At 33.3% G+C, this 23,571-nt stretch overlaps 1 protein-coding gene across 20 annotated transcripts; it reads right to left on the reverse strand.

Annotated features, from left to right (window-relative positions):
- Positions 1-608: 608 nt before the first annotated feature.
- LOC145093123 (uncharacterized) lies at positions 609-4,248 on the reverse strand. 20 transcript variants are annotated; one of them, XM_079031174.1, is made up of 9 exons: positions 3,708-4,237; positions 3,247-3,411; positions 3,120-3,158; positions 3,022-3,042; positions 2,778-2,935; positions 2,526-2,685; positions 1,803-1,887; positions 1,638-1,697; positions 609-826 (listed from the first exon to the last, which is right to left on the reverse strand). In XM_079031174.1, the coding sequence occupies exons 2-7, from the start codon at positions 3,290-3,292 to the stop codon at positions 1,859-1,861; spliced, it is 453 nt and encodes a 150-aa protein (XP_078887300.1). In that variant the 5' UTR covers positions 3,293-3,411; positions 3,708-4,237; the 3' UTR covers positions 609-826; positions 1,638-1,697; positions 1,803-1,858. The 20 variants fall into 20 exon arrangements, with proteins under 20 accessions (XP_078887300.1, XP_078887317.1, XP_078887315.1 ...); XM_079031191.1 differs by having other exon boundaries at positions 2,526-2,676; positions 2,778-2,869; positions 3,247-4,247; XM_079031189.1 differs by having other exon boundaries at positions 2,778-2,869; positions 3,247-4,243.
- Positions 4,249-23,571: the final 19,323 nt, after the last annotated feature.

Genomic DNA, 23,571 nt, shown 5'->3' on the forward strand with positions numbered 1-23,571 from the left:
TTAGTTTGTATAAATTAAACATACCATAATAACTATATTAATTTCAAATTTTAAATTTCAAAATACAAACTTCAATTTCAATTTTAAATAAATTTACAATTGAAACCTTCGTATTTAAAATTTTGTTATAATTAGCACATTTAATACGTGGGTCTGACAACTAAACACGTAATTAAATTTAATTTTTTTATTTTTTTTAATTTATACTTATTTCAAATTTCAAATTCAAATAAAACTTTCTGTTTAATCATTTGTGTTTAACATTTTGTTTTAATCAACCGGTATAATATACATGTATCACAACTAGTATTATAAAACATTAAGATTGCAAAATCTTTTATGGTATATTTAAGAGAAAATGAGGATAACTCATTTTTAAAAGTTTTTACCACAAAATAACAAAAAAAAAAAAGACAAAACTAACCACAATTTTCACAGTTGTCTGCAATAGTTTTTTTCAAAATTTAAATCTTAATAACAAATTAGTTGTGAAACCCCGCTCCGCGGGGTTCGGTTAAGACCAGAGTTTTACACTTTTGTTTTTCGATTATGTATGTGGTGTAGTCATAGATAATGAACATTATACAGGGACATTTTCGACAAAAAAATGTTAAAATCACGATTTTTTTACTAAAACAACAAAGTCCAAATAGTTGTTTTATCGGAGAGTTTAATAACAATGTAAAAGCTGTACAATTTTTTTCAAATGAACAATAAAACACAAGTTGAAAGGATGTAGTTTCAAAACTGGGGCAAGTATATTATCAGGATAAGTATCGTCCAGCCCACCTCTCTTTCATTCGCAAAGGGGAGATCGGTAGGTGCTCTAGATAAATGACCAAAATAAGGAAAAAGAAAAAAAATTACAGAGAGATGCATCTTCAAAGTAGTCATAAGTGATTTCATAGGGTTTCACCTGTTTGGTTGGGAAAATGTGACTACTTTCAAGATGCATCTTTTATATCAAGTAAACAGTTTTGTTATATGTAACATGACAAGAAAAAATGTGGCAAGTTTAATCTTTTTCAGGTGTAAAAAATTTGGATGGGTAATGGAAAGGATAAACTTAATTGGGCTTTGCTAACTTCTGAAGTCAAACTTTTAGGTCAACTATATTCTTCTGCAAGGCTGGATAAAATTCAAATGGAAAATAAGTTTAACGCATATACATATACATTATTCTAATCAGCGAACCTATAATTTGAGTACATAGCTACATGATCATCATAATTGCCTTCAACAGGTAGTTAATTTCAATGAAAAATTGAAGAAAACGGATGAATACATGAATAAAAAAGAAAAAGAAAAAGAGATTGATTCAAGTTAGCATCTAAAATGAACAAAAAAACTATATTTTAAATAAAAAAAATTTCATTATCATAATTTATCATTCTAAAGTGTGACTTTTAGTTTTTCAATATAAATATATGAATCAAGCTATAGAAATCTTACTAATATTGTAATGCTATCTTTTCCTCCTTGTTTTGTTTGATTTTTATGGTGGTCAAGTCAGTATTTTCTGGTTTATGTGTTTTAGAGGTACTGCTCCTTCAACACCACCACATGGTTTTACAAATGCAAATCTCTTTAAAAGAAAAGATTAAACATTAATGGGTGAGCAAAAAGTCATAACTAACCTCCAAATATTTCTCAGCCATTGACCTTGAACAACCTGATTTCAGCGAATGGTGTGGGGGCTGATGTTGAACCCAGAACCCAGAGTACAAACAACATGTGTAAGCTATAAAACATAAATTGAACGATATAACAATTTGACAATTTTACTAATGTTTGGCTGTTACCTCAAAGTTGTTCACTTGTAAGAAATCATCATTAACCTCACCAGATACTGCCACTATTACCTCCAATAGCCACCCCCATCCGCAACTGCGGTAAAAAAAAATTGAAGTTTAAAAACAACTATGCAGGGGCAGTTTAGTCCAAAAATCTTAAAATCAAAATTTTTAACTATAGAAATGGCATGTACGGGTAGTTTGAATATTTTAAAACCCAAAGCTCGGTTGTTGGTTCCAAACTAACAATATTGTTAAACCAACATCTATTTGTACCATTCCGCTTAACAATATTTAATCACCATTTTAACAAAATATATGAAATTTGACAAATTATATAAAAAATATATCAAAGTGTCTGTGTGTGATTGGAAAATGTTAAAATAAAACAAACTCAAAAGTAATAATTCAAAGGAATTATAGGAATAAATAACTATAATAGAATAGAAAGGGTATAAACAAATTGTGACCATGCTAAAAGGTCGTCTAAATCTGATGGCAGAAAAGGTAATATACCATAGTGTAAATCGGATTCTATACCATAGGAAAAAAATGTCATAGTTATACAAAGTGTTATCAATCCTACTTTTGAATAAATTTGAAAACCTAATATAAAAAATTCATAGACCATCTGTTTAAAATCTCGCCAAAATTTGTTGTAATAGTGTTTAATCTTATAAACATGGGTATAAATAAAAAAAATGAATCTTAAAAATCCTGTAAAACCCTCACCTGCAGTAAGGAACACCACCTGAACAGTGGAAACCATTCGGTTGATAAAAGGAGGTAAATGATCTATGCTTACACTTACTTTGATCCTTTTGTGAGTTTCTTTAACAGTCGTCCCATCTAGTTTCTTCCTCCACTTATGTTGCATCTTTTTCTGAAATACCTTCCATTCAAATAGAAGCAGTAAATCATTTAAAAAGAGGGATACACATTATAATTGATTTCTAGAAAACTAAGTGAAATTCATAATAATACCTTATTAGCAGAAGGATTATGGATAATTTCATTTGTGATCCAAATCTTATCATCAGGGAACTGTTTTTTTTTTACTTCATAAGCTATCCAAACTGCACACTCAACACCCCAAAAAAAGCCATGAGATTCTCCAAGCTTCACAGGTGGATATGCCTCAACTGAAAATTCAATCAAGGATGAAGTTAGTAAATTGGAAATGAGATAAAAACGAAAAAAAGCAAGATGGAGATACTGCTTGTATTACCTATTGGTTCTCCAAATGAGCCTACAAAAAGTATACAATACATTAATTGCAACATGAGCCTACAAAAAAAAGAAAAATCAGGATACTGATTATATTACCTATTGGTTCTCCAAATGCACCAAGTGGATATGCCTCAACTGAAAATTCAATCAAGTGATGAAGTTACTAACATGGAAGTGAGATAAAAACGAACAGAGATAGTGAAGATTAGAAAGAAACACAAACCAGTGAAAGTTTTCTCGAGAATATCCAACTGGAAAGATGTCTTCATCTTCCTCCTAACCTTCGGCTCTCCTATTTCAGTCTAATTTTTGTTCTCCCCTTCCAAACCGTCACCGTCATGGCCACTAGCACCACCGTCCATTGGCTTAAGACGATTGAAATCGCAAACTCTCGTTTTGCAATTGAGGTCAAACCCAACACAGAAACCGGGTTAATTAGTAGCTAAAACATCAAAAAAGACTTGAAGCGACCAAATCCAAAATCAAGTGAATCGAATAATTTCAATAACTGTCAGCGAAAACCGATACGTGTATTGCAATGGAATTGGTTGGGAAGCGAGTGTATACCAAAACCACCAAAAAAAACCTAATCACAGTTTACCTATGAACTAAACCCTAATAAAAATAAAACTTACAAATGGCATGGTGAAGGCAATGAGACCGACATAAAACAACGATAGATACCTGATCGATTTTGATGTCGCCATGTCGGCCCACATCGGAGTAACAACAGAAGGTTGTAGAAGTTGGAGGGTCTCGTAGGCTTTCTATGAAGAAATCAGAAGAAGCTGACTTCAGCAACCACGACCGTTGTTCTTCGTCTTAATTTTTTTTGGTGAATTAAAACAAGCAGAGAGGGGAATCAGTGGAATGATGGAGCGCGTAGAATCTGAAAGGCGAACGTTATCTATAGTCGACACTGCCATTGACGAATATGTTGAGTAGCAGTGAGCGTTGGAGAAAACCATGGAAAGCAGTCAGTTAGCAATTCGTTGATTCTAATCAACCGGAATCGAGTTCAGAGTGAGGCGGTAGTTTGGAGGTGGGTAGGGAATGGAAGGAACTGGAGAATGATCGTCTCCAAAAGACAGAGGGAGATAGAAAGAAATAGAAGGCGGTGGAAGTGTATGTGATTGGGCGAGGGAGACGGTGTGACGGGGGCGGTTATTATGGTTGAGGAAGTGAACCCGATGAACAGTACCATGGTCAGATACTGTATGTAACAATTGTCCATACAAATAATTGAAGGGCCATTTGCCAAAAAAAAAAAAAACAGAAGTTAACTATTCATCTTTTAACACAACTTTAATATATATATATATATATATATATATATATATATATATATATATAATTACTAGAACTCCTTTTGCTAATTTTTTTTCATGGTAATATTTGTAATAATGGTTTTCAATGGACATATTACACTTCTAATAATGTTGGGAATTTTTACATTTTTTGTTTCCAAAGTAGGCTACTCCGTGAATATCATGAAAAACAATTTTATAGTTTTCGCATATGCACTTCATAACGACCATTATACCATATTTGTTTTTCCCAATCACAAGGATGTCTTATAAAAAATAAATAAATAAATAAATAAAAACCACATAACAATTATCATATCATTTGACTTCTTACAATTAGAAAGGGACCTTTAATTATAGAGTTTGAAAGAAAAAAAAAACTTTTTCAATTCCAAAATATAAAACAAAAAAGTAACTTTATGCTCTTTTTTCCTAGATTATAAAAGATAAAAAAAATTTCATATATATAGTTAAAAAGAAGAAAAATGACTTTAATAAGGATTTTTAAAAGTTTTTACCACAAATAAAAATGAAAAATGACCTATATAGACAACCAACCGTATTTTGGCAAATGTTTAACTGTGAAAATACTGGATATTTGGGTTTTTTTGGTTATTTTATGGTAAAACTTATAGAAAACTATTATTGTTATTCTCTTTATTTTTAACGACATATATGAAATTTTTAGAATCTTTTATAGTTAGAAAAAAAAAAAACAACTATATTATTTAATTTTTATTTTCAGATATTGAGTGTAAATAAAATCTTGTCATCTCTTAAGGTTTTTTATTTGAATAGTATATTTATATTTATTTTAATTATAAAGTAAGGTTATGTTTTATTTCTCAAAAAAAATATAACATATGTTTGTAATATGATAAATTATATGAGTTAGCTTAATAAAAGATTTCATATAGATAAATAATATATTAATGAAGATTACATAAGAGTTTTTAAAAAAGTTAACCGTTATACCATAGGTTCATTAGTGAAAGATGAAGAAACACGACCTCGACCGTAACTAATATATACATTGTATATATCACAAAAAATCTCATAATAGTAAGCTATTTTACCGAATGTTCCCCACTTTTTAGTAAAGATCTTGGAGTGTGCATATATTGTCTTATTCTTTCAAAAGCTCCTCGACCTGGAATGGAATTTAATAATGAAATGGAATCGGTGAATGCATTCTATTCTATGATGGTTTTGCTTTTGTATGTATTATATCAATATACAACGTGTATTTATATTTATTAGTTATTATAAAAATATAAGATGAATATTTTTACAAGGAGTTGTCTGTAATATTTTTCTTTCATAAAAGAAACTACATTATAGTGGTGGCAGAACTTTTATTTACAATAAATAATATTAAAGATAATGAAAGCTCATTAAAACCTAAAGAATGTATGAAAAGAAAGTATAATTTTAGTTATTTTTTAAGAAAAACTGATATTTAATTAAAATATTGATTTTTTATAAGAAAATAATATTTTTATTTATTGTTTAAGAGTAAACTGTAACTTAATTAAAATAATGGTTATTATTTTGTAAAAAGAGTTGACATCAAAGACCACATAAATAAAAATGGTTATATCTCAATTTTCCATTCCATTCCATTCCATGAAGGAAGGGAAAAGAAAAATATCGACTAAAGAATGATAGTAAAAAAATGAATGGAATCAGAATGGCCCATTCCATTCCTACAACAATTCCAATGGAATGAACCACTCCATTCCTTCCTTGATTCCAATATACCAAACACTACTATATTACATTTAGCAATTTGAAAAACAAAAGGAAAAATAGTAAAAAGAAGAGATTGTCATTAGTACTTACCATAGTGTTGGTCTTCGAATAGAATGACCCAGTGAAATTGGGTTTATACTGAAAACATGAGAAAGTTTAACAACTTGAATTTCTGGCAAAAATTGTGATCAATCCTACAAAGGCCTTTTTGTATATTTAGATTGAATCCCTTGTTTTTCACAAAATTTTCCACGCAATCCAACAACGCAACCTATTTTACCATAAATCAATAACTTCATATAAGCAATGTCAAAATGGTAAGTAATTAATTACCTTATAAGATAGTTTCCTTTACTTCCAAAAGTATTCGGCAATGGGATTGCATACTTTTCTGCAAATAAATGAACTTATTAAAAGGAACCAAAAACTCGAGTTGTAGTTAGCCTAAACAATTTTTATTAATGTAATGTAAACCACTAACTACAGAATTGTAGAAATGTATTGAGGAAGAACTCATAAAGTCATTATAAACATTTCAACCATAAATGAAGACAAATTTACCTGTTTCAGAAGCCAGGTTTGTTCCAATAAAGCATAACGTACAACTTATTCTAACGGTCTAATGAGGCTTGAAACTTTGGGGGCACTTTAAGTAAAGGAGCTTGAAAGTTAAGTAACTTTGCTGAAACAAATTTTACAGTTAGGCATATAAAAAATTACACTACATGGAAAGAGATACGGTAAAAGACTACCCATAAAGATCTATTAATAAATCAATACATCAGAAAAATGAAAATAAAAGCGAAAAATTGATTAAGAAATCAAAATAAAAGCACAATTTTTTGTGTAGATTACATTAAACGAAATTCCAGTATGTGCACAAGATTAAAAAATATTCAATTAGGGTCAATAAGAACCACAAATGGCTCAAAATAACCACAATACATCAACTAAAACATTTCTGCATAAATTAGGAAAAATATGAAACTTTGTTGTATAAATGAGAATATCATGACATGCTATCTTTAGACATGAAAGCCTTTAGACATGAAAGAGAACAACCTAGATAGGAAAATCATTTTTGTCAAAAAAATGTCAGAAGAACGGAATTAAATTTCATTCCATTTTTGGCAAGGAAAATCATGACATATCTACCTGTGACAACCCGGAATTTTCACTTGTACAAACCCTGCACTTAAGCACTTCAAATAAAGGTCAATTACATTTCTGATAGATGTTAGTCGATTTAAAGTTCATTTTGGGTGTTTTGAGTATTTATTCCTCAAATGAACGAATAAAAGGAAGTATTCTCTAGGGTCTTGGAGTAGCAAATGCACACGTAACACCTTAACAAGGAGTTCACGACCAAACTAATGGAGTTTGGGTCGTAAACTCCTTTAGGGCCGCAAACTCATGCATATAGCATGAGTTTACTCTCCATTCTTTCATTCTCCAACTTCCAACCTAAAGAACTCCCACGATTCTCTCTCAAGTATCATCCCACTCTTCTCCCAATCTTCCGAAAACGTAAGTGTTTCTTCACTTAATTTGTTGTTATAACCTTAAATCTAGATGTTATACATCATTTCATCCATACATTCTTGATTTTCACTTAGATCTTCAAGTGTTCTTCAAAACACTAAGAACACACACTAGTGTTCTTGGACCTTAAACACCCAATCAAGCTTCTAGATTGTAAGTACACTTATCCTAGCTTGTTATACACTTGATATGAACTCATTTACACCTAGAAAGCACAATGAGTCATAAGATCAAAGGTGTTTACGCCCAAGGAATGTTCTTGGGCCGTAAACCCTTATAAGTGGGGCAAAGTGCACCCTAGTCCCTTCCTTAGGCTTGGATACTAGTCTAGATCACTTCCTTGAAGTGTTTAGGACCTTAAACATCAAAAAGATCAAGTGCACATAGAGTTTACATCTGTGAACTCATAAGGAAATGGTCCTTAGGTCGTACATTCTATAAAGTGGTGCCATTGTGCCCTAATGCTTCCTAAGGCTCGGACTTAATCATTGGATGCTCAATCTTGACTTATAAGACCTCAAACCACCAAATGGCACTAAGTACCATGAGTTTACGGCCATAAAATCATTGGGGAAATGACCTTAGGCCGTAAACTCCTCAAGGAGTGGTCCTTGGGCCATAAACACCAATGCCATGCCATGCAACCTTTAGATGCAACCCTTTAGTACCAATAGCACTTGAATCAAAGTGTTTTCATGTCTTAGGGTGTCTTTACTTGATTTAATTAGTTGTTAAATGACTAATTGGATACATATATGTGTGTTATTATATGTTAATTAGGATCTGTGTGTGTTCAAGTCTTCACTTGACACTTAGCATCCTATATCATCCGTTCATCCAAACCACTCACTATAGGTGAGTTCATACCCCATAATTAACCATTATTATGTTTTTAAATGCTTTTATAGGGGGGGGGGGTACAAGTTCAACTATACTAGTTATTACATCATTCACATGTAATTAATAACTAGAATACAAATGGATTTACTATGCTTTAAACTGTCTTGTCAACAAAACTGCTTCAAATGGTTTCCGAACACTTTTACATGTTAAACACTTTCTAAAAACTTAGTTCTAGTTTCCAAATCTTTACTTTCAAAACTCTTTAAACTTATATACTGTCAAATCATGTCCAATACATATATGGTTATATAAATAAGGTTTGAAGGACTTAGGATTGATAATATGCTCTATTTCCTGTTCCTTGTTTAGTTGTGGACTTAGAGAACCCTATTGTTTGTCTGAGTGTCGTTTGATCCTTAGTTATATATCATGTGTATATGTATAGACATAAAAGGTTTCTGTCTTATTTCAATACACTCAGCTATACAAACGATCTTACTAGTAAACTATAATAGGTATAGTTTGGTGATACACTACTTACTACTTCTAGTACAATATAACATACAATGAGTCAGTACATACATGAGTCAATACATACTGTAAACAATACACTACACTATACAACTGAACATACTATAATGAGAGTCAGAGAGAACATACACTAATACATACTATTCATACACACTATATACTACACTAGAGAACTCACTATGATGAGGATCATGAAAGACATATACTACACTATTATGTACACTATATACACACTATGCAATAAATGTGAGGCACTACGTCGGGGAACGACATCTCTGTCATGGATCGTCTTGTATCCAGAGTCTCTTGAAGCGAGAGCGTACTTTCGTGTATAGATCTATAATGGACTGACCGGCCTACACCTTGTTGCTAGCTACAGTGGGACCTGCAGGTCTTCGGGTGATGAATGTCACAACATTTCGATGTCTTCGAGCGTCGTGTTTCACTACGTCGATCAAGTATGGTTACAATTACATCACATTATACCTTAATTAACAATTGATTTAAGGTAGTTAATACAATAGTAGTGATAATATTATTATACTACAATACTTAATCATTTTCCCTTTACCTCTACTTTGTGATCTCCTCACATAAAGAGTAATGTAAAAAACTATATTTTCTAATAATAGTCACATTTGGGAAAGATACACACTTTTACAACGAACAAACATACATTACACTTGATGGCTTGGTAGCAGGCTACTTTTAATGGAAAACATAGGGTTTTCTAGAAAATACAAACAAACACTTACAAACATTTTATGTACTCTTACATTCGAACACTTACAAACATTTTTCATACAAAACATGAAACTAAATACTTATGGACTCACCAGCTTTAATGCTGATAAAATCTTTCAAAATAACATGTATTCTCAGGTCATCAGTAGACAGGTACCGATGCCATCTTTTGAGAAGATGGAGCACTTACCAGACTCATCTTTTATTTTGATTCATATTTTGGTGTCTATAACTGTACAGAACACACTTGTATTAAAATACATTATTAATGCAATGGATGATGTTGTTTACTTGTTTACTATATTTTTGTGTTGTGATACTATACATGACGTCCTCTGCCTCAGATTGTTTCCGCCGTTCTTGGTTTTGGGGTGTGGCACTACCTTTTCATATATTGTTTTTTATTTGTTCGGTAAATATCGGTACTCCTGTTATATTTTCCTGTGCCAATTGTTGATCTACCTTTTTGCTGTCACAAAATAAATGAGATATTAATTCTCAAACATTCAGGAATTAAAGAAGCAAAACTGAAAGTAACGTAAAAGAATTAGTTGAAGTTAACCACAACAATACAGACGATGTTGATTGAATTATGGACTTTATACCATGAAGTGATATGATCATATACATCTAAAGGAGATTATAATCCTATATGAAAGTTTTTTAATTTTTTATTAGCTTAATCAGATTCTAATGAGGAACATAAATTATGATGAGACACAAAATTTGGATTTAGTGAAATCAAAAGAAACAGCTAAGGGATTGTAAGGAAGAAGACGATGAAACCGATTAAACGAATAACACCAAAATGTTACTCTCTCTATCTCTCTCTCTCCCCCCTCTCTATGATTTGAGCCATTTCCATGTTTTACCCTTTTACTCCTTTTAGAATAGACCTGTAGTACTTTTGGTTCATTTGTATTTCTAGTTATTATATTAGGATTTGCATCAGATTCACATTCAAAAAAGGATCAAGCATGTCCTCACAATTACTTAGAGGTAACTGTTTATATGATTGAAAAATACCAGATTTATCTCATCAAACCTACACCACACATCATTATTTTGCATCCATACATAACTAATTGCAAAGTTGGTAGTAATTTTCTGCAAAGGTAAATTTGTTAAAAGTCATATCATTTTTATAACCATCCTTTATTAAACATAAGTTGAGGAATTTAAACTGAATTTACCTGTAGTTTTTTAGGATCTAAACTCTTCCATGTAAACTTAGAATCCACAACTAACTTTTTGTTGTTGTATTAACCAATTTCGATTTGGGATTTTGAGATTGGTACTTGTTCTTTGTTACATTTGCCGGCCGGTTCTCTTTTCCCACTAAGATTATTAATGTAAAAGAAACAATAAGATATATTTTCACCAAATAGTTATCTTTTAGGAAATAATAAAGTCACCTGAAATGATAAGTGGATTTTCCAGAAGAGATGTTGATGATTTGGTCTCAATTTGACGTGATAACTTTGATGACTTATTTTTACCAGCTCTTGATGCTGAACCCTGACCACTACTGATAGCAAACCCAGATGTTCTTGTTTTAGGATTGTGCGATAATGTCTGTTGCTTTTTCTGTGAAATGAATATATTATACAAAATCAAAGATTATTTTCAAGAATAAAAGCTCAAAGCATGGAAACTTGAAGAAACAGAAATTATGTTTGTGTCACAAATCTTGCAACCGAATACCCTTGAGAGATGGCCTACTACCAATACCAATACCAAGAGGTGGGGTCCCTGAATAAACCGAAACCCTAATTTACATATTTTGATCAAACTAATTAATCTCCACTCTACCCGCAATATTCAAATCTATCAACCAAAGAGTAGTCAAAATCTACTAACGCCTTACAAATCAACGTCTCCCATTGGTTTCGCCCAAGTGAGTCTCCGACAAAAATCACCTTATTCCCTTTTATCTTCGTTAGATATCTGACTCCGTTAAACCTGCTTAAATCACAAATGATGCAAATCTTTATTGTTTACTTCAGCTACAAATACAATCAACCCAAAATTCACATTCAAAATTGACATCAGGAGAGGTTGAGGCAGATAGTGTATGATCGACTCCTAATTTGTTCAAGGTATCAAAGTGGTGGATATCTGTGGGCGAGTTGGTGGAGATGCCAAAGAAGGTTTAGGCGATGGATACCATCGATCGATTGTGGAATGTGTGCCCTACAGGGATGTCGATGAGTTTAGAGAGATATGAGGGTTTTTGGAGAGGTGGTGATAAGCGTCGGCATAAGTTTCTATAGGTTGTGGGTTGTATGAGGAGACAACACGTAGTGTGCCAGCATGCAAAGAAACAAAAACAAATTTAAAAAAAGAAAAGAAGTAACCAATCACCATCAACTACTGTTCATAAGGGAACATTCTATATATATATATATATATATATATATATATAAATTAAATATCCTCCTACAATTTCTTTCTACCATCGTCCTACCCATGTCAAATGATGACATGTGGCATATTTAATTTTTCTTAATAATATTTTAATCCACTTGTCTCATTTAACAAGGGTAGGAAGATAAGAAGGAGAAAATTGTATGAGGGTATTTAATTTCTCATATATATATATATATATATATATATATATATATATATATATATATATATATATATATATATATAGGGCTTAGGGAATATGTGGATGTTATGTACCTAAGTGTAGATATAGAACCCATCAACCTATGTGGTTTTAATCAATTATATCCAAACTAATCATGATATCTCGCTTACTATACTTCTTTAATCATGTGACTTCCTAAACTGATTGAATTTATGTTCTTTTTCATCATTGTTTCTGAGAAATTAAAGTATTAAAAGTCATGACCATTTAATCAAGTCAACTAAATTTTAAATAAAAACTAATAAAATGAAAGATAAAAGAAGAACATGCAATAACTCAATCAATGTTTTCACAAATCATTGAATATAGCTTTTCAATTCAAGGACAAAATATTTGAGTTATATTTGTTAAAAATATATTTTTCTTTTTATTTTCCCTCTCAACTTTAATGATTTTTTTTGCAGTAAAAAAATATATAATTGATTTTTTTATTCCATAATTTAACTTAATACAATCGTATTATTCTTAAATAAAATTAAGGGAAAATAAAATTGAATTTGTTTTGTTTAAAACTATGTCGCTTAAGAGGTTCTATACCTAAGCTTATATATATATATATATATATATATATATATATATATATATATATATAATTTTTTGTCTTTCACATCATTATTATGCATTCCACTAGTTTTATCAAATTAAAACTCATAAACTTACACTCAATCAAATCATTGATCATTTTGATTTTTTTTACAATAAAATAGTTCATTATCTATATAAAAATATTATATAACCCATCTTCTATTTTTTTACACAAACATTAGTTTTAAAATAAAATATTACACAATAAAAACTATTAAATAATATAATATTACTTTTCGATTTGTTTTTCCGAAAATAAAAAGAGGTTAAAGCAAAGAATTAATCCATGTTGTCAGGTTGTTATTTGTAATATCGAGAAGTAGGTAATAAAAGTTTGTATTAGATCCCTCTTTATAAATGGTATTTCAAGTGAAATTTCATCATGACTATGATGCTTGTGTTTCATCATGAGTATAATGTTTATTTTGGAGTAAATAGAGTGATTGTTGGGAACATTCCTTATTCTAGTAGTAGGCTTTTCCTTTCATTCTGTGTTTAAATTATACTTTGTTTCAATTTCTGTTTAGTATAAATTGGTTTAAAATGGTTAAAACAATTGATATTTTCATTAAGTTTTTCAATCATGTTTCTTAATAAACCTTACAGGTCAAGTATTTAGTTTACCTGCTATGTTTTTCAATCATGTTTCTTTGTTTTGTTAATAATTATCTTCCTTTGTTCGTTTCCTCTTTTACTTATCGTCTTACCTTGTTACCAAAAAAGTTCCTTGCTTACAATTGGTATAAAAGCAACAAGTAAGTTTTCATAGAAACTCATAAATACCCCCCCCCCCCCCCCACATCCCCTACGGAAGGTTAGAAAGTTCGACATGCCATTTTAAATCTATTATCTAATTCTTCCAAGAAGTAATTATGATGTTTAGGCCATCAAGATGCATATTTTTATAGATGGGTATTCTACAGGATACATTGATGTCAATTGCAGAGAACGAAAAACCGAAACAGGCATGGGGAGGCCTACGACTTATGTACACGGGTGTAGAAAGAGCTACCCAAATCCACGAAAGTCCAGAAATCGAAGGTAGAGTTTGAAAGCTTACATATGATGTTGATGATGGGTTTTGAGCATTCTAACACTTCCTAAGTGTACATGCAACCCTAATAAACCTTGGATCTATGTTTGTCTAAAATACATGCAAACTATGATTTCCAAGGTTCATAATCCTATCTAGCATACATGGGGAACTTTTATCCTAAAAGAATGGCTAGAATTACATACCTTGTAGTTGATTGATTCCTTGAAAACCTTGAGAGCCTAACGCCCCAAGTGTGATGCCTCAAATGATTCACAAAACACCAAATGCCTTTGGAATGACTTTTGAGAGAATGCACACACATGTAAAATCGGCCTAGCCCTCTTATGTTCTTAGTGTAGCCGATTTTGGTAGATAACATGGTCCTTATATATGTACTGTGACACATCTAAGGTTACACCATGTAAACCCTAATGTTTCATAACTCTTCATTTCCATGACCCATGGGTTTGTAACTCCCATGGAGCATCCATGGAGCATCCTGTGGGTTTAACCCAACTTGATAATCCATGGAGCCTTTTAGCCCACTATACAAGTTATTGATGATTTACATAATCAACCCATATATTTAATTAGTCATCTTTTTTTCACTTAATTAATTCCAAATTAATTCTTAATCAATACTAATTAAATAATACTATTAATATATTAGAACTTATAATATATTATTAAACCACAAGTGTTATTTCTCTCATTTAGTGTATCCAAATGCATGATGCCATGCAACCCAAATGGACCATGCCGGGTTGGGTTAAGTACATACCAGAAATAGTTATGGACTTAGACACCTTATCCAACAGTTGATAGAGGCCAAAAATGATTTTTCCTTGAAGGTAAATAATTTAATGATAAGCATACATGCCATGTCGGACACGATGGATGGGGCATATGTTGTAAATAAGTTACTTCAAGCGATAATATGAAAATTGTGTGAATTTCTTCAACAATCAAGGAACTCGTGGTTTAAACAATGAAATTTGAGGTGGTTATTGAAAGATTGAAAGCTCGCAAGGAAAGGTTGCTTGTTCATAGTGATAATGATAAAAGAGAATGGCTACTAACTCACCAGGAGTGGCGTGATAGGTTAGAGAAGCAACGAAAAGGGAACAATAAAATAAGTAGAGAAGCTTCCGACTAGGTGGGTTAAACAACCATGATCATGGTAGAGTCACGGAAGAGTCGATAGTAATAACGACCAAGGAGGCTACTGTGGTGGTGGTTAAGTTATGAAGATCTTTCACGATGAGAGAGTAAGAAGAAAATAAGTAAGATATGATATTCAAGATAGAGATAATCAATGATATTTTCATTCAGAGTGAGATAAGTCTATTTATAGAGTCTCAAAGATTACAAAGTCTAATCTGTCTATGGTGGCCATACAAGCCACACTGGGTAAAGTAATGTAAAGACATAAGATAACACATAAAGACTAAGACTAAGGATTGATGATGTCGACTACGGATGCGGTTCTTGATTGCGGTTGAGATATTGACTACGGATCTGCAATGTTATAATTTCCAATATTTTGTCCATTACACTATCAAGTCTAAGAAACCACGTCGAGAATCCAATTTTTAGCACATACACAAGAGAAGAGGTTTACTTGAACAAGAAGCAAATGATCCTCAAACTAAACTCTTATAGTAATGGAAAAAAGTCTTGTACTTTGATAATAACGAGCAACCATATGATTGTTGATAAAAAAAACATTCCATAAACCTGATAAAACTATCCAAGATACTGTAACTCAAATTCCATAAAACTAATCAAACATTCCAAGATATTGCAACTCAAATGCCATCTCATTCTTTTTTGTATTTCTTCTGCTTCTTCTAGAGACATGGATAAAGCTATCATTGCCTTGAAAAATGTAAATGGGGTTCCATCTATCAAGACTTCATCGATTTAGGGATTCTTTAAAATCAGAAAAAAATCAATACTTTTTCAAATACTAGAATCAAATATCTTAAGGCATAAAAGGTTTTTCCTATGCATATGATCTATACGTCGCACAACATGAGATTAAGAGCTGATTTTATATTTGCGTCCTTGGTTTGTTTCTAGACGCTTCCCTTAATCGAAATCATGCCCAGGGTTCAGTGTATTCTGTTCTAGATACATCATCTCAATAAAATTGAGAATCTTGATCTTGGTATGCCTGGGATTGCTAGTATCTACAATCTCAAAACTTTTGGTTCGTCCCACATATTTTTCAAAATAAAGCTCAGGAGAAGCCATTTAGATCTAAATGATGGGTTATGAGCATTATATCATTTATATGTTGCACATGCAAACCCTAAAGATTTGGATCGAGGTTTCTCTAATTGTACATGCAAATCATCCAAAGCTTGTAACCCTAATTCTAGCATACAAAAAAACGAAAACAATAACTGAAACAAGTTCAGATGATTACCTTTCAATTGTAGCAAGAATATTCAACCCTTGAGAGCTTTAGTATCACAAGTGTAATACATCTAATTGATTACAAACACCAAGGCAAGTTGGATGATCTTTGGAGAGAGGGGAAGGAGGCTCAAAATCGGATCTTGATCTATAGGGTTCAAGGTGTAGCCGATTTGTGAAGCCCTAGGGTCCTTTATGTAGGTGAGCTACTAGGGTTTTAGTTAAAACCCTAATTAGATTGCTTAGGCCTTAAGCAATACAAAGGAACCTTCCAGAATGAGGCCCTAGGACAAATTCAAGGTGTGATTCCCTCCTTGATTTCGTACACCTCTTTCTAAGGGATCCCCTGCCCAAAATCCAATTATCTTATAGTTTCAATTCCAGTCCCCTAGGTTCAATTAATAACCTTTTTTATGACATAATTAATTTCTTAATTAATTCTTGACCAATATTAATTAACCAATATGATTTCTCTTTTAATATATTATTTATATAATATATTAATAAACCACAATAACCTCTTTCTCCATTAATCATCCTGTCAAGTTGCTTTGGTGAAGGCAACCCAAAAGGACCATGCTACAACCGAGTCAAGTACATACCAAATATAGTTATAGGCTTAGACACCTAATCCAATAGTCTCCCACTTGGATAAGTCTAGTAACTATAGATGCAAGTATGACTTCAAAATCTGATTAGCAATCGTAGCTCTCAAAAGTTGTGACAACCGGTAAGCTTCTGGTCAAGTCTAAGTCAAGTCAAGGTCAACGGGTTAACCTAGTCAACTCAACTAGTGTTTATATGTTAGGGATTACTTATGTTTACTAATGTATTATTCTAAATCTTAATACGAAGTATCACTTGAAAGTTTAAATTTTCAAAGATTCTAGATCATAATCAGGATAAGGGAAGTAACAACTTTATAAAACACTATTTCATGCCCTTCGAGGGTGTGTGACACTCAAAATAGGGTATAACTATGCCTAAGATCCTTTTTCTACGAAGAAAAACATTAATAAAGGCCCCCGCCAAAGTCTCTTTAAATCTCTCCATCTCTATCTCTCTCTTTCCTAAATCTCTCCCAAGTATATGAAATCTCTCCCAAATCTCTCCAAGGATATATAATCTCTCCCAAATCTCTCCAATTACAACAAGTCTCTCCCAAATCTCTCCAAGTATGTGAAATCTCTCCAAAATCTCTCCAAGTATAGCAAGTCTCTCCTAAATATCTCCAAGAATAGCAAGTCTCTCCCAAATCTCTCCAAGTATGTGAAATATCTCCCAAATCGCTTTAATTATAGCAAGTCTCCCCTAAATCTCTCCAAGTATGTGAAATGTCTCCCAAATCTCTCTATGTATGTATAATCTCTCCAAGTATGTGAAATCTCTCCAAAATCTCTCCAAGTATGTGAAATCTCTCCCAAATCTCTTTATGTACCTTCCTCAATCAAAAACAGCCCAAAACCAAAGGAGAAAACCCCTAAAGGACCCTCTTGTTCCGGACTCCTCTTGATCCGGAACCCTCTTGGTCCTGAACCTCTTGGGCGGAACCCTCTTGGTCCGGAACCCTCCTGGTCCGGAACCCTCTTAGTCCTGAATGCTTGTTAAGGAGCCAAGAAGACTCGCTTCTTCGGAAACCCCTAGCTTCGGAAGATCTCGCATGCCCGGAAGAAGGGGCTCCAGAAGATCTCGCTTGAGGCAGCTTCTGATTCTCCAGCTGGCTTCGTGCCTCCGGTTCGGACTGCTGGCGTCGCTCCTGATATCGCGCCTGACTTCGGAAATTCCCTTCTTGCTCCGGAATTTGGACCATGACTCTAGAACCCTCCCTAACCACTTCGGACTCTCGCATGAGCATGATTCCACTCCGGATTTTTGTCATTTTCGGACTTTTTCATCATTTTAAGGCATTTTGACGTCATGAATCACACCAAACTCATATTTTTCATATCTTAGACTGCTTAAACCACCATTTTATGTCAAGATTAATTATCTTTAACATATTTATGTAAAATAATACTCAAGATTTTAAGTAGATTCTAAGGCAAATAAAGGGGTTTGACATTATGATGTGATGTATATCTCTCATTTCCCATATAAATCTCAGTAAAACACACATTATCCATGGATAATAAGCTTTACCCACCAGCCCTCCATGCAAATGTCAAGTCACCTCCCTTATCCTCCCCTTAGATATGTGAACTCCTTTTCCTCACTTAGTCCACCTCTCACAGTTACATATAGAAAACTCCCAAGAATACTCTCAACTCCTTAAAGCTCCAAGTATCATCTCTTCAAAGAAAGTTTCTAGATTTCTCTTTGTAAGTATTTTATCTTCTTTGAATAATAATTCTCCTCATTATTTCTAAGATTTCATTATATTTATACAAAAAATTATTCTTAGAATATCCTAAAGTTCAAAGAACCCTTCAAGTGTTGGAGCTTGGAAACTTCGTATCATCTCTTCATAATCACCCAACAAGCTAACGATGGTGAGCTTCATACCCCCCCCCCCCCCACATTTTTCAATGTTTTTAGTGTTTTTGGGGGAGAATACAAGTCAACTCTTGTTCTAAATTTCTTGAATAATTGCATGTGAACGTATGTTTGGTATGGGTGTTAAAGTATTATTATTATTTTATTATAACTCCCATGAGCATGAAATCTCAACATCTCTAGAAGTATAAAAATAATATTTGAATCACCACATAAAGGATACTTTGTGTACAAAAGAGCCTCCCAAACTGTGGAGGGTGTCCAGCATACCCCCCTTTATCTATGTCTTCATGTCTAGAACTAAAAATTACTAAAGTGGACATTGTTAAGTACCATTGTTAGTAATTTTAGAAAGTTGGAACTTTATGCTCTATTAAAGACTTTTTGCAAAGTTTCAGGGGGTATTTTAGAACTATTTGATACAATAATTTCATCAAGGAAAATGTACAATTAGAGCCTTTATGACAGAAAAATTCGCATGTCATAAAGCTGTTGTCATAACTTCACCCAACTCATAGTTTTATACAAATCATTACTTGGCTTTTTCCCGACAAATTGAGCCGCACTTAGTATTTTATAAAGAAAAAGAGTTGTTTTCCAGCTTCGATAATATTGGGCCATTTTGATAAATATTCAAGTGGATTTATTCCAAGAAATGAAACGAACGAAACGAAATATCTAATTACGACTACAACTATTATTATTTATTTAGTAAATAATGATTTTCACAATTTGCTTAGAAGATTGGGTAGTATTCTAGTCATACAAATCTTCACAGTACATATATTAATACAATATTGTACGCTTTAAGTCCCGCAAGAGTTATAAGTAGAGTCTCCTGGAGGGAGAGCGAGAATTTGTGTATAGATCTATACGGGGTTGACACCCCGCACCTTCGTAGTTCGCTACAGCTAGACCGGCCTGTCTAGGGTGACAAATGTCTTGAACAAAACCAAAGCCTAAAGAAAGTCATAATAGGCACTCTGTTACATCAGTATGGTTATAACGACTCACTAGAATATATCAGAAAAGTGTTTATACAGAATTCACCTTCGGCTTACAATCAACTATGTTTTGATTACCTCCACTAAACCTTTTTCACACAAGTTTTATACTTTTGTTAAAACTACAATATTTATATTTACATAAGAAAATATAGGATTTTCTGGAGGAGAACGATTTAATACGATTTCGAAAACAAAGACACACATGTAACTATACCCGATTTGAATCAAGACTCACAACTATTTTGATAAGAAAATATTGGATTTTCTGGCTTTCTAAACTATGATCGAAGTTTTATACAAAAATGCTTATGAACTCACCAACATATTTTATGTTGATGCTTTTTCAAACGACTTGTATTCTCAGGAAATCAATAAGCAGGTTATGGATCGCAGACTCAAAATTATTTTGCTGTTTTTTGCAAATTTGCTTACTAATGTCTCTTTTGTGTAAATTTTGAGAACATAAACGTGATGTAAAAAATGTAAGCTTGTTATATTGATGTATGATGTTTGGGTTTTCCATGTTTCATTTATATACAATTGTTATGATACTGCACAATGACTTCACCCACCTCCGGACATTTCCGCCGTTCTGGTTCGGGGTGTGACAAAAGCGGTTGCCGAACTCTGATACCTCCTTTAGATAAGGGATCGTATTATACTCCGTTATCAAGATATCATGCGGACAATCACGTGGAACATAGTCACACTTATTGTCCAGCATTTTGGTTTTCGATCTCTGATTTGTCTGACATAGAACTTAATTGAACACACGAAGTCAGTCCTGACCGGGCCTGGCACATAAGTCAAACCCAATCATCGAGGGGCCCAAGATACCGCTTTTACCCTCATAGGATAAAAAGAACAGATAAACTTCGACTTATATGCATTTAGTATTTACTCATCAAATCATACACAACAATGCGTTTTATAACATCAAGTTACTGACGCATTTATGCATTATCAATGCACAACCAACTTGCAAACAATAAACCATATATCTAGGTTTAAAGACTATACAATATTATTGTCTCATAATCACTCATGATAAATTCCATGAAGTGATTCAAGTGAGCGCGAGTTTAATCCAATACTCAAATCATATTCAAGAGCACTAATGAACGTTGTAGCAAACCTTTTCTATGTCTAAACACTTAGACAATCTACAAGCCAATTCATGACAGTCATCTTTCATACCTACATCCAAAGTATGATCGACTGTGGATAGTTTAAATAATATTATTATTTAGGAAGTCAAAACATGCAAAGTGAAACAATAGTAAATAATTGACATAAGACAGTCACATTACTTATAAATAACACTCCTTTATTTAATCATAAAAATTTCAATTACAATTTATCTATTACAAGTTTCTATAGCTATCTAATCACCAAAACTAACATTGCCCTTCAGCTCAATGCTCCTTGCGTGATGAAAGTGCTTAACCCTGCTCAGTCCCTTCGTAAGGGGATCTACTGCGTTATCCTCTGACGATACCCTCTTAACCACGAGGAGTCCCTCTTCTACCAGATGTCTAATAAAATGGTATTTCCTGTCGATATGTCTGGATCTGCCATGATCCATCGGTTCCTTGGTTAAGACAACCGCGCCTTCGTTATCGCAGAAAATCCCCATTGTCTCCTTTTTGGTTGGCACAACTCCAACGTCTCCGATGAAGTTCTTCAACCATACTACCTCCTTCGTCGCTTCGCTTGCTGCTATGTATTCTAATTCGCACGTTGAATCAGCTACGATCTGCTGCCTGGAACTTTTCCAAGTCACTGCAACTCCATTCAGGGTAAAGACCCAGCCCTACTGAGAGCGGAAGTTGTCTTGGTCGGTCTGAAAACTGGCATCACTATACCCTCGTACCCGTAAGTCATCACTCCATCCGAGGATAAGGAACCATTCCTTGGTCCTTCGTAGGTACTTAAGAATATTCTTAACTGCGGTCCAATGTGCTCTACCAGGGATCCCTTGATATTTGTTGACCATGCTCAAAGCGAAGGCCACATAGGGCGAGTACAAGTCATAGCATAGATGATCGAGCCAACTGCAGAAGCATAAGGTACTCGACTCATGTATGCTATCTCGGCTTCGGTACTCAGGCTTTGACTCTTACTCAACTTGGTATTTTTTCAGATTGGTAACTCCCTTTTCTTGGAATTTTCCATACTAAAATGCCTTAGTACCTTATCCAAGTTAGTACTTTGACTAAGTCATATTAGTCTTTTACTCATGTTTCTCACTATCCTTATCCCAAGAATATAAGTTGCTTCTCCGAGGTCCTTCATAGCGAAGCACTTCCCAAGCCACAACTTAACTTCCTGCAGGGTTGGGATGTCGTTTCCTATGAGCAGTATGTCATCGACATACAAAACGAGAAAGCTAACTATACTCCCACTAGCTTTGACATATACACAAGACTCATCGTCGCTTCTTAAGAAACCAAACTCTTTGACTTTTTCATCAAAACAGAGATTCCATCTGCAAGATGCTTGTTTCAATCCATGGATGGATTCATCAAGCTTACACACTCTATTAGGGTGTTTTGCATCGACAAAACCTTCTGTTCAACTCATCTAAAGATCTTCAGCCAACTTCTCGTTAACGAATGCGGTTTTGACATCTATCTGCCATATTTCATAATCATGAAATGCAGCTATGGCTAACATAACCCTTATAGACTTTATCTTCGCTATTGGTGAGAATGTCTCATCATAGTCACCTCCAGATTTTGAGTAAAGCCCTTCGCAACCAAGCCTACCTTATAAGTGTGTACTTTCCCATCCATGTCGGTCTTCTTATTGAAGGTCCAATTGCACCCGAACGTCTTACGACCTAGTACATGACCAACCAAGTTCCAAACTTGATTGTCATACATGGACTGAATCTCACTGTCCATAGGCTCTTTCCATTTTGAAAACTCTAGGCCTGCCATGGCTTCCTTGTAGCTACCAGGTTCATCCAAATTTACTAGTGTACCATCACTATTAAACGTATCACCCTCACTTTTTATATGAAAACCATATAACACAGGTGGAAGACTAACTCTACTGGAATGTATAAGAGGTAAGGACTCGTCAATCGGTTCAACAAGAGTTTCCTCCTCAGGTTGAACGTCAGCGTTAGAGGTTCCTTCATCGCTTAATTCTTGAAGCTCTTCAAAATTAATTTGCCTCCCACTGCCCTCTTGGGCTATGAGTTCTCGCTCTCAGAAAACTCCTCTCCTCAAAACAAAGACACCATTGTCACTCGGTCTATAAAAGAGATATCCAAAGGACTTCTGCGGATAGCCGATGAAAGTACACCGCTCATGTGAGACCGTATTTCATACTTAACATTATTATTCCAAAACATGCTACATGCATATTCATAAAAAATATTTTACATTGATAGTTAAATTACAAAAGACTGGATACAAACCGACTATTAAAATTTTTACAAGATTTTATATATATTACATAACTTCCCAGGAAATTATACACTAAATACAAAAGCTATAATATTATCTATTTCACATCTTCTACAGTACATGACTATAATGGATGCTTATCACCTGCAATAGTTTAAACATTGAGAGGGATAAGAGGGTGACGCTTAGTGAGTTCACTAACAGTTACAATATAACGT

This window comes from Lactuca serriola, chromosome 3 (genome assembly GCF_051521515.1).
Source record: "Lactuca serriola cultivar US96UC23 chromosome 3, Lser_US96UC23_V15, whole genome shotgun sequence".
NCBI lineage: Eukaryota > Viridiplantae > Streptophyta > Magnoliopsida > Asterales > Asteraceae > Lactuca > Lactuca serriola.